At 41.8% G+C, this 13,058-nt stretch overlaps 1 protein-coding gene across 2 annotated transcripts in view; it reads left to right on the top strand.

Annotated features, from left to right (window-relative positions):
• Positions 1–13,058, top strand: part of man1a2 (mannosidase, alpha, class 1A, member 2) — a 138,656-nt gene that overhangs the window by 16,426 nt on the left and 109,172 nt on the right. For both annotated transcript variants that reach the window (XM_078262527.1, XM_078262526.1), the window contains exon 3: positions 12,261–12,522. In XM_078262527.1, coding sequence (XP_078118653.1) covers positions 12,261–12,522 — 262 coding nt within the window. The remainder of the gene's footprint in view (positions 1–12,260; positions 12,523–13,058) is intronic.

The raw sequence follows: 13,058 nt of genomic DNA, 5'->3' as shown, positions 1-13,058 counted from the left end.
TGGTAGAGCCGTTACACATACAGCAATGAAGCTTCCATTTGAGCCAAGTGGGTCATTGGGGAAAAAGCAGGACATGGAAGCTGTCTGACAGTTCATGTTGAAGGGAAACCCGAGAGCTACAGCGCCCAAGAAACAGAAATCCTGCCGTGTGTATGGGCTGGCAGGAAGCAGACTTGTCCACAGCACTTGGATGTCAAAGGGACTGTTCCAATGAGAGCTCTCTGGCTTAGAGATGCTTGACAAGAAGCAACCCGTCTGTGCTCACGTGTCAGAGATGGACTAAGGTGACACTTAAGGAAAAAGGAAGAGATTCTCGACTTGAATTGCCCACACACAGGGATAACCTTCATCTAAGCCCACCGTCATGCACTTGTCCTAATATATACAGTGGCAATGGCTCTACTAGCCCACATTCATGCATTTACTGTAACCTGCATTAAGATGATGATCAGTGAAAGTTCTTTGTAGTTTCTCCTTTCAAGGACTTCAACTTTATGGGTTCTGCATTTGTACTGCGGACTCTTTTGTGATAATAATGTTTTTTTTTGTCCTAGATACATTTAAAAAATGCTTCTTAGATTGACATGAATGTTGTTTTTTGTCAGAGGACTGTAGAATGGTATTCAAATGTTTACTTTATGTTGAACGTGGCAGTCCTAAGCAGTTGGATCATTATACTGCTGTGTGTAGCAATGATTGACAGGTAGCCATTTATTATGGACAGATACCATAGCTAATCACTTTGTAGCGCTAATCACAGTTTGTAGCGCCAGGTTATTAAATGTGCACGTTGTCATATTACTCTAAATTAGTCAATCAGTGGTTGATCTAATCTGGACAACATTGTAACTCTAAGAGAGCAATACTGCATTAAAGATTCTCACACTTTCACCTATATTCAATCTATAATCACTTAATATTACAATTGTGTCTAAAAATGGAACCTGGCATTTTTTTCTTACATCTAGGACTAATGTTTCACCTCCACAGCAGATACAGTATTTGTAGGGCTAGCACAAGAGAGAACCTCAGAAAATGAAATCTTCAAAATGGATTGTTTTTGACGTGTCTCAGATCTAAAACTACTAAAATTTGACTGAGAATTACTGGTGCAAACTTCACACATTTAACCTTGAAAACAAAACAACAATAAGATGAATTGAAAGTAAAAACAATCATTAGTTGCAGAACCGCTGTCACTACCCGATGTGAGTTGCGCGTGCTCAGATTTAAACGGTTTACGGCACAACGCCAGGGGGTCCGGCAAACCTTGTAGCTGTCTATGATTGTTTGATTGCTAACGTTAGCTCAAAACGCCATTCAAATGACAGCCTTTGATGTGTTTGATTGCTACCTTGTAGCCAGCAGTGAACGAACTTCGTTACATAGGTCCATTTTTATTGTATTGACAGTACAGAAGTCTCTCATCATCAGGTTCTTGTAGGCTACTTCAGCCTCTAATCCAGAACTGACGTCGGGGATCATGCCGTGAAAATGTGATGCCTTATGCCAAATAATAAATCACTGCTATGTAATGTACCTATCTCATTATTCTGTGGCTAACCGCAAAACAGATCTGCGTCTGTCGCAAAGTGACGCATGCGCACCTCACATCTGCACTCGACTCACATCGGGTATTGACACCGCTGTCAAACAACCTATATGTGCGCCTGCTCTACCCAGACCAACCTGGCCACAAAATTGTGTTTGCACCATTTTGCTTCATCCTAATTTTCATCTGCTGAGAAGTGGACACCGATTAGCTCACAGAGCACCTCTCAGCATTTTTAAAAACGTCCCTCCCCACCACTAGTTTTTATTCATTTATTCTCCTTTCAAGAGTAGATATTGCTGTTGATGCGTGCAGATGGCACCAAGACCGCTCTACCTTTGCACACAACAGACAGAAGAGCCAGAATTGTGAAACCTCCAATGAGCTTTCAGAAATCAGTTGTTCATTTAGTTTTTATTGGTTTGTCATGGGGATAAAAAAAAAACAACCAAACACCAGTGTTACAGGCAGGCGGTTCGTTGACTTGTGTTATTCCATACGCTTCAATAAGGCTCATGTTTTGACAGAATAATGTGGATTTCATGTGTGAATATATGCGGTAAGCTTGTTGGTTTTTACAAGGCTATTACAGGCCATTTACTTATTGACTTCATCAGCTAATTACTGACTGTTTTGAATGTATTCTCTTCTTCTTCTGGGCATCTCACAATACTAGTGTAATGTGGTAATGACACTATAAGCAAGTTCTGTGTGAGATATTGCAAGTACACTCTAAATAAGAGGAAATCGTACCTTTTTAAAATGGTTGAATAAATTGTCAGCAAAATCAGTCATGTACAACAGCTTTTGTCTCCTTAGATAAGCCTCTCAGTCCCGTTGTAAGCTGAATTGAAGAGGGGAAAAATAAATAAATTATATATATATATATATATATATATATATAATTAATTTTTTTGTCGGGTTTACAGCACCCATATTATGCTCATTTTCAGGTTCATAATTGTATTTTAAGGTTGTACCAGAATAGGTTTACATGGTTTAATTTTCAAAAAACACCATATTTTTGTTGTACTGCACAGCTCTCTCTCACTGCTGCAGATCCTCTTTTCACCTGGTCTCTGTTTTAGCTACAGAGTGAGACCTCTTTTCTTCTTCTTCTTCTGTACGATCTTTGATTGCACTCGCACATGCGCAGTAGCTCAGATGTAGATCATGTCAGCTAGCTAGCTCCATAGACAGTAAAAGAAAGGCTGTTTCTCCAACTTCGGTCAGTTACAAGGCAGGATTAGCTGGGAGACTTCTAAATGAGGGCGCACATGTAAGTAGTTCTTTTGTAGATTATGGTGAACTTGTGTGTGTTGTAGCAGTGCTTTGCTATTGAGAACGAGGTAGCATGCTAGCATTAGCGTTAGCTACGAGCTAACGGTTGCAGTTAGCCAGCTCGTTTCTGCTTGTGACGTCACAAGCCGTGCCGATTTTGAACAGCTCACCCGGAGACTGAAGGCAGGACACATTCAGAAACCGTATCTCACTCAAAACAGCATGGATGGATTTTTTTCAAAGTTTGTATGCGTGTGGAAGCACCAGAGACACAAAAGACACCAAATCCCAGATAAAGTGTTTTTTTCATAATATGGGCACTTTAACACATTTGTCATTTGTTTCTTTAGATGTAAATGTCTTTGATTCATCTTCGTCAATTTGTGGGTGTTTTAATGTTTCCTCGGCCACTCAGTGGTGCCTGTGGGTGAACTAAGCAATACTTGAATATATGCACTGGCTCGGCTGTCCTGCCTTCTGATTGGCTGACGTGCTTTTGTGTTAATAGCGTCTTGCTTCAGTAGCTCAACGCAGTTATTTTCGTCATATTCTTCATTCCAAGGGCTAATTTTCCACTTTACATTCAGACCTAACGTTACACTGGTTCACACAAGCACTCATAGCGAGCTCCTTTTAGAGATTAAAAATTCACTGGCTCAGCAGGCGGACTTACCGCTCCACCAGAAGATAAACCGTAGGGAGCATATTCTAGATGTTATAATTCTGATAGTAAATTAGTTAAAAACGCTTTAATATATGCCTAGGGAAAACCAATTGGGGATCATTACTTCAATCATCGATAAACGATCTTATCGCCAATTACTTCAATTACTTAAATGCACGTACACAACACGTGTTGTTGAAAACTGAATAATTCCCCCTGTTGCCAAGGTAAAAACTGATATGCTTGAAATCTATCGAATCATATCTAATTGCATGATTCACGATATTGGAGGGAATGATCATTTTTGTATCATTATTCTCATTTTCATTGAAAAATATAAAAAATAAAAAAAGTGTGATTTGTTTTTTTGTTTTTTTTTTGCGCAAGGATCTGTACCAAACAACGATTTTTTTTCTTTAGTCTGTAGGATACAATTTGTAGGCCGGGATGTCTCTGCAGCACCACAATACTTGATTTTAGAATAGTTTGACACTTGGTTTGGCCTTTAAAAAATATTGCGACCCCCCCCCCCCGCGCGATTTGGATATTGCACTAGACTAGTTCATATTATGATTTTGATAAAATTGCGATTAATTGTGCAGCCCTAATGCCCACCCCTGCAGTTGGAGTACCACTACTCTGCACTACTATACTGTGCAGGCACTAATAACCCAGAAGTCCTATTGTCTGTGTGTATGTCTCTTTGTTGCCATGGTTACATGGCATCTAGCCTGTACTGCTCTCCCCACCTTCTCTTAGATACCCCACCAGGCAGAGGGACAACTGCTAGTTGCCATGGAAAAGCGGCATCTTTGGCCGAGCAGCAGATTTCATGACACCACTGAAGAAGACATTTCAGTGGCAGACAGGGAGGTTGATAAAATAAGGAAGTGATTACTGGAGGCCTGACGTGACTAAAGCAGCTCATTAGCGAGGTGGGGTTTTCCTTGCTTCAGTCAAATTTCGGCGATGTGGGGAGGGGGAGTAAAAAGGTGAGCTAAAGGTGTAGGCGAGGCTTGCCGTGGTCACCTGGGTGCGTGATAGCTGTGGCCCACACTTGTCTTTGTTGAAGTAATTGAGTCAGGCAGCTGTTGACGGGCTCTTAACTGCATGTTTGACATTATATGAGACTCGAAAGGATTCCTTGGCGATGCTAGAGTGAGTATGATAATGGCTCGGAGGAAGAGAAAAGAGTGACGTGCGATTAATCAAGGAAGAGCGGCATGCACAGGGAGAGAGAAGAGGGTGCAGAAGGCTAATGCATGTTTCTGTGGGAATTCATTTTCACCAGAATTGCTGGTGTGCACCGCTTTGAAACCTTGCGTAATTTGTATGATAGTGTTTGTGTTTCCGTGACAATGTGCTGACTTCAGTGCTCGAATTACGTAGGAGCCAGAGGGAGCCGAGCTCCCATAGAGTGAGGACTGGCTCCCATGAAAGCAACAAAGTAAAAAATCTGAGGGGGTCTCTCATATCTGAAGGTGTCTGCCATATGTGGCATTGTAATTTCATCTTAAAAACCGCTCATTATCCATCCCTGTGCGGTCTCTTACCATTAAAGACGTTAAATTAAATAAAATATAAAATATAGGCTACTACGGGACGTAGCCCTGAGCCTACCCAACGCTCATGAACGCAGCATGACTGCACTTCACAACCACACCACTAGGCTATGTGAGCAATCGATTTGACAGCACTCGCAAGTCCGAAGAAGTCACCTTGCTTTTGAGGTAAATAGACAGTCCCACCCACAGCGGGTTCCGGAAGTAAAAATACAATGCAATTTCTCCATTGACAAATTGGAGTATAAGCCATAAATCGTAACCGTCGATGGTAGACTTAAAACCAGCATGCCGACATGACTCAGCGATTGTATATGCTCATATAGACACCACAAATCATAGGGCACTACCCTTGTTTTGAGATAAATGTCTTTTTATTAGCGATGTCTTGGATAAGTACTTCATTACCCACAATCCTGAACAATCCCACAGTGATGCCTCTGATTGGTGGAACTCATGTTGGTAAGGAGGGGGGGTGTCAGTACCCAATCTGTGCAGCCTGCACAATCCGTCACGAGGATTTCCGACACTGCACGATTCACGATCTGTTCCACGCTTCTGCCGTTAGCCTCTGCCGGGAAGCTAACGTTAGTTTAGCTATCAGCTAATACGGCTAACCACTAGCTGACAGCTTGATTCAGTCTAAAATAACGTTAACTCAAACTTAACACTGGGTAAAGCCGTCTACAGCTGACGTAACAGCCATTATATGTGTTAACGGTTATTTTCAGGTTTTATTTTGAGGGTCTTTTAAAGTTATTACATGCTGTCTCAGCTAGCAGTTAGCCAAATTAGCTGTTAGCTAAACTAACGTTAGTTTCCTTTGTTCAGTGGTGCGCGGTGGTTTATGGGATGAGTAGTTCCTTCGCTCTGAGATGACGATATGTACACAGTCTTATACCTTTGACTTTTTGGGGATTTTCTGTTCGTTTTTTTTACTCGCAATGATTGATACGTTGTATGCTTATGAGTCACGTACCACCTGGTTAGCCTAAGGCATGGTCTAAAACTCTTTATATACGGATTTTTCCAGACGTCAATGGGAGAAATGAATGGGAAATTTACTTCCGGAACCCAAGGTCTCGCAGAGGAGGGGCGGGACTGTTGAACCTGGATGCCAGCCGAACTTAGCCCCGCTCACAAGATTCGAGGTTGGGAAGTTCGGTCTGGACTTGATCCGTTGAGGCGCAATTATGCTCGAACAAGATCTGTTTGGACCAATCAAATTGTGAGGGCGGGATTTATACGATGATGGACAGATACAGTAACGTCTCTCTCACATACACACACACACACACACACACACACACACACACACACACACACACACACAGCTGATGGTGTCGCTGCTGACTCAGCTGTTCAAGTCACAGAGGCTGGTTTTAGAACGTAAAAAGACTTCACCTGTTTCAACGGCCAATAGAGAAGTCAGCTGGTAAAGTCAGCTAAAAACTAGAAATGAAATCCATTTTATTTCTACGTTACAAACAGCTTTACGAAATGGCAGCGTTTTAGAACGGAGCGGAGCCTCAACAACGGCCCGAAAGCACCTAGAGTTATATGGTGGAGCGAGATAGAGAGAGAGAGCGCCCAGCAGCGTTGGAACAAAGCCGTGAATCAGAGAAATAAAACGTGTTTTCGCCGATTCATCTCTAGAAATGCAACTGTAGCAAGCATCTCACTATCATTAACGTTCTCCACGTTCATATTTAGACGAAACAAATGATATATCCAGCTTCAAAAAAGTCTAAAAGTCGGGAGTTAGGACCGAAGTGCATTGTGCAAAGAGTGGTTGCAATGGTGACGAAACACCGTCTCGTCTGTTGACAGTTGAGTTGAGTTCCGTTGCTCTGATTGGTTGTAGGTCTATCCAATGAGTGCAGAGGAATTTTCTTTCCCTGTTCGGTTGAACATAATCACAGCCCAATGGAGCGGTTTCAGACTCACATTCTGACTAGAATCTGAGTATGACCACGACAGGCTAGTAAATACCACCAATACATCTTAAATATAAATAAATCTGTAGCTATCCTCTGCCATTCAGAGCTCTGTCAGCAAACACCTGTCAGCAATACAGTGAAATCTCTGACGGCGGAATATTCAGTGAATAGGCTACCCGACAACATCTCGGTGCAAATTCCAAAATTGTTCGTCTATTTATTTCCACGGTTCAACACACGAGACGACTGAACACCCAGGTGTTGTCATCACTACGTGTACGTTATGAGACTAGAACATAGTTTGGCTGTGCAATGGCTTTATTCATTTCTGCCAGTTAGTGCATTTCCCCTGTGTATAAGTTAAAGACTACATGCACTATTGTGTTTGACACTGAGGATATCTGAGACGGTGGTCTGGTTCAATGAGTTACGTTTAATTTCATTGTGAAATTGAGAATGATGCTCAGACTAAATCGTTTAGTCTGTTTCTTTGTATTGCGAAATTGAAATGAAATATGGACTATTACAATCAATAATATGTTGAAATTAATAAAAAGAAATCCATTTCTGTAAAGAGGTCAAGTTAGAGCCTAGGCCTACCGTGCGCATATACAGCGCAAAAGCACCACTGCGCCTAGGCTATTTAATTGTGTGCGGGGTGTGCCAACTTTTTTTTATGAGATAGAGAGACCCCCTTAAAGACAAAAAGATAATTTGAGCACTGGCTGTCTTCCTACGTATACGTACACATATATGGAGCAGAATCAGCACCCATTAGAGATGATGGTGTCAGCTTAACCTCCTCATTGTCTTTTGTCAAACACGCATACAGACATTAGCCAGTCATTTAACATCGGCAACATCTTAATATCACATTTAAATGCATGTTGCCGAGGGCACGCTCACTCACAGAGGCACAGAGGAGGAGTGACAGCCTCTGGGTGTGGATGCACGCACGCACGCACGCATAGGAAATAGAAGACACAAATATGCGTGCTCACACATTAAACACAGAATGTTAAGATGTATCAGGCACTCACTTTCACACGTAAGCTGTATCACAAGCTGGGAAGTACAATACACATACTACACATGTACTACACATAAACATGAAATCCCCACAAAGTAAATACAGCACATTTGAAACATTTGTACAAATTCCTGCATTCACTGGCACTAGTCTATACACAGTAATTGCCATCTTGGTGTTGCAAAATATTTTTTCTATCAATTAAAGTCAGACACGCTGAGTTTCGCTATGAATATTTATGAGTTGTTTCCAGGGCGATGTTGCGTAAGTCGGAAGCTGTTTATTTTGGTCTCTGTTGGCCCCACATTCAGCGTCATGATAGAGTTATAAAATGGATGCTACATTGTGTTGTGTGAAGGATAATTAATACTGAAACTTTACTGTTTGTCTTGCACATGCATTTCTCGGTCTCATCAGCTGTGTGTCACAGTCTCAGTTCTTTATTTCGTTCTCGTTCTTTCACATTGTATTTCCTTGTTATTTTTCTATGTATCTTTTACACATTATTTTTCACTCTTGCTCACGCACTGCGGTAGACTGCTGAAATGGCCGGGGCTTACGGTGTCTTTTGCTCAGTACATGCTGCTGAAGGCTGCAGCCCCAATTAAACCTAGACAGGATAAGCTGTAATGGCAAACGGATGGTTGATTCATGCTGATCACACATTGTCTTTTACTGCTCCTCTGGTAGCCCATTTTTTGTCCTAAATAATCTCTCTATATATATATCAATAAAGTAATAAATAAATATATAAATCTTTTCTCCTCCTTTTTATAAGTTTTTATCGCTTTACTGCCTCTGCATAGCCATGTATTTTTTTTCGGAGGTACAGTGAGTTTTTTTTCACCTGCGTCTGTTCGGTACTTCGGTGACTCACCCTGAACCTTAGTGGGAAGAATGAAGGAATGTTTGTTCGCATCGTTGGAATAGGTCAATAGTTAACATTACTGTAGTGTCCCCTTTTTTAAAGATGATTTTTTTTTGGGCTTTTCCGCCTTTCATTTTTGACAGGACAGCTGGGTGAGAAAGGGGAGAGAGAGGGGGGAAGACATGCAGGAAATCGTCACAGGTCGGATTCAAACCCTGGACCTCTGCGTTGAGGCATAAACCTCACAGTACACGTGCGCCAGCTCTACCACTGAGCCAACCCGGCTATCAGTGTCCCCTTTTTGATTCCAAATTATTTTGCATGTCATACCCCATCTTCCCTTTTTACATTAATATAGTTTAGGATGAGTTTGGATTGTATTTAGATATTTCATACAGTTTACTTTGTAATTAATAAGGGGAAAAGGTGGCATCCGCATGCAGCCTGTTCAGAGAGTTTTTTTAAGTGTATGGTCAGGTGCAACCATGTTAGATGATATTTGTTGATGCCTCATCCTTTGCACCTCCCTAGTCACAAAACTACCTTATATTCATGTTTTGCTTCTTTTATTTCCCTTTTGTTAAACATTCTTCAACCAGTATCTAATTGCAGCTTACATGCATTAGGGCCTTTACTTTGATAAACTCCCTTTACAGTCGTCTTAAGGCGGCAGTTACGCTAAATCACCTGCGCCATGTGCCTCTGTCATATCACCAAATGCTCCCAAACACGCCACCTTTTTCATGGTTCCTCTGGTGAAGTTGGCTCAGGTTGTTCTTATCATGCCGTGTATACAACAAACACATTGCTCCTCACTCTGCTTCTCCCTCCTACCTTTTTGTCGATCAGCGGGGACTGTGTATGGATGTAGACGTGCAAATGTAAAACACCTGAGCAGAGGGCAAAATATATAAAACCTTCACGTGCATAACAGATTGTAAACTTACATACACCTGCCTAGGAGTGATTGCACCTACAGTTTCTTTGGTCTTGCCACACCGCATAGTTTAAATGTACAAAGTATTTGTTTTTCTGGTCCACATGCCTGTACAGAAAAGAAGAAGAAGACAAAAGGACAAAGATTTACATACTCGTTTGGTATCTCAAAGCCATTATTGGGTGCAGTCTGAGTTAAAACACACACGCTTTAACACACACACACACACACACACACACACACACACACACACACACACAGCCGAGTCCACACAGATCACAGCAGGTTGTCAGTTCTTCCCACATTTCCTGTGTTTATCACACAGAAGGTCATTGATAAACAGACTTGCATGTTTGTACTCGGATGACTCATATTTATTGGACTCGCATCTAACACATTTTAAGGTTTAATGATTGATTATTGTTACTTCACCGTAAAAGGTCATTTTGGAACTGACAACTTCAGCGATACAACCGGGTTGATGAAAACTCAAGGAAACGTAATCCTCTGTCCCTGTTCCGTTCATATCATGTTGATGTTTGGTAATTTAGTTTGTTGCCTCGTGCAAGACATCAACTAGGCAGTAGACATCAAACACTTAAAGGAACAAAAACCATTCACGTTTAAAATGTATTTTGAAGCGTACACAGTTTACTGCTAAGACTACAATTATAATTTCAAGTGTAAAACAGCTCCTCTTACATTGAAAAAATAAAAGCCATGTTTGATTCCATTCATGTCCTTCCACCCACACTGCACCCATCTCTTGAATGGGATTATTACAAAGGGTATGACCTATACATGTAAATATGATTAGTTACAGTTGGAGATGGCCCGATACCATTTTTTGCTTCCCGATACCGATTCTGATACCTAAACTTGTGTATCGGCCGATACCGAGTACCGATCCGATACCAGTGTGTCATATATTTTATTATGTTTTAACAACTAGATCCTACCATCCCTGTATGGATGTGCTATGATTTCTATATCTTTGTTGTCGGTCTGGCTCAGGTTAAACCCTTTGTGAAACATGAACAAACACAAACAATGAACGCCACAGAACTTCCTTTTATTATCCAGTTTGACAGTCAGTTATAACGGAGAAAGAACATAAATGAACTACTTTAATGTAGATTTTCTTTAGGGCTTTATTACGTGATATTGGATCGGTGCATAAACTCCAGTACTTCCCGATACCAGCGTTTTAGGCAGTATCGGAGACGATACCGATACTGGTATCAGAACATCTCTAGTTACAGTATTGCCCAGCCAAAAAAAAAAAAAGATTTGTCATCTAATGTTTGCTAGTGTCTTCATGTAACAGACATGGGGTGATAGACCCCCAAAAGCTGCCTCCTGTCCCACAGGAAGCTCATCAACCTGGAGCACAGTTGACATGTATGTATATTATTTGAAGCCCTCATAACTGGCAAGCAAGATTCTAAGACCATTTTTAAATCTTTCTTCCTTCACTAACAGCAGAAGAACAGTACAGTGTCATCACCCTCTTGTCACCTTTGCTTCAGCATCCCACCGTTTGTTTTTCAATACTGACCCACTTAGAGTTGTGTCAACACCCTGGGGCTTGTTACCAACATGTGAAACCAAAGATGTTTCTTATTCCAGCCCGGCTTGCCTTCTCATTGTGTTCCTCTACACCTGTCCCATTTCCTGGAGCAGATGTTATTGCAGAGTAGTGGGTGGGTTGGGGGTGGGTTTCCTATTAGAGACTGATGGGTTTTATATTTTCCACAATAATCTGAATTAGAGGTGGGTAAGTTTTAGCCTGGTTTTCTGCAGCTGTTTATTGCAGAGGTTTTTTTATTGATTTTTTTAAGATTATTTTTGTTGGGCTTTTCCGCCTTGAATGGACAAGACAGCTAGGTGAGAAAGGGGGAGAGCGAGAGGGGGAAGACATGCAGGAAATCGTCTCAGGTCGGACTCGAACCTTGGACCTCTGCGTCGAGGCACAAACCTCTATGTAAATGTGCGCCTGCTCTACCAACTGAGCCAACCCGGCCACACGCAGAGGTTTCTGAACCTGCTTTTTTAGTGACCACCTCTACTAACATCATAATATGATATTCTTTAGACCTTCAGGGTAAGAAATGAGCAGAGGTGCTATGTCACACAGCAAACACACGTAACCTTTCCTGTGTTACTCTCCAACACAGTCTATCACACATCTATTTCCCAGAGGTTCAGGGTGTGTTCTCAAAGTTCATCTTAAATTAATTTGAAAAAGAACCCCCTCTGCACACCCTTCTTCCCCAGACGGTTAAGATTTTTGGTTAAAAGAACTTTTCCACCCAGGCAAGACTAGCAACTGCTTTGTGGAAGCTATTGGGGGATCTAAACGAAAAATACAAAAAATAATACTAACAAAAGAAACTTACCTCCTGCCTTTTGCCTGCCTCCCACAGAGAGGAGGAGGAGAGCCTGCGGGACAAGATTCGGGCGGACCACGAGCGAGCACTGCAGGAGGCAAAGGAGAAGCTGAGAAAGTCACGTGAGGAGCTGCAGGCTGAGATTCAGACCGAGAAGAACAAAGTAATGGAGGACCTGAAAAAGAAGGATGCGGGGCCTAAACCTTTGCCACCCGTCCCCATGCCCAAAGTGGTGAGCGTCAGTGATGGTGAACCACCAGAGCCTGACGCCAAAGAGAAACGCGACAAGATAAGAGAGGTAAGTTGACCGCTGATTAGTAGGTTGGATTCCATTTTTTACTGGCATTTACTTCTATGGTGCCATTTTGAATAATGTACATGGGAACCCGTCATGGTGCAGGTTATTTCACTGCTTCTTACTGATGGGGTCGACTACACACTACGAGGGACTCGTATTAGGAGTGCAGCAAGAGCAATCAAAAACTGTAATAAAACTGCACTTTAAGGGATAGATAGGGATTTTTTTTTTTTGGAAGTAGTGGGTTTCTATGAGGTACTTCCCCCGGTCAGTGTATTACCTACTGTAGATGGCTCGCCTCCAGTTTGTAGAAGCAGGCAGGAGGACAGTCATGGAAGCTTAGCTATGTACTGCTGTGGACGGGGCCAGCAGCTAAATGTATTTCATACTATCAATACATATATTTTTGTTGTCAATAAATCTATCAGTATAGATTTATTTCGGGTTTGATTACAAATTTGGCCCTGTGCAAAGTTCATCACTGTGAAGGATCAATAACTGCAGTCTTTGCCTCTAGTTATAGTGATTGGAGTGGG

Source organism: Sander vitreus, chromosome 11 (assembly GCF_031162955.1).
Source record: "Sander vitreus isolate 19-12246 chromosome 11, sanVit1, whole genome shotgun sequence".
Lineage (NCBI taxonomy): Eukaryota > Metazoa > Chordata > Actinopteri > Perciformes > Percidae > Sander > Sander vitreus.
Note: the sequence above shows the minus strand (reverse complement) of the source record. Positions and strands in the feature narration are given on the sequence as shown.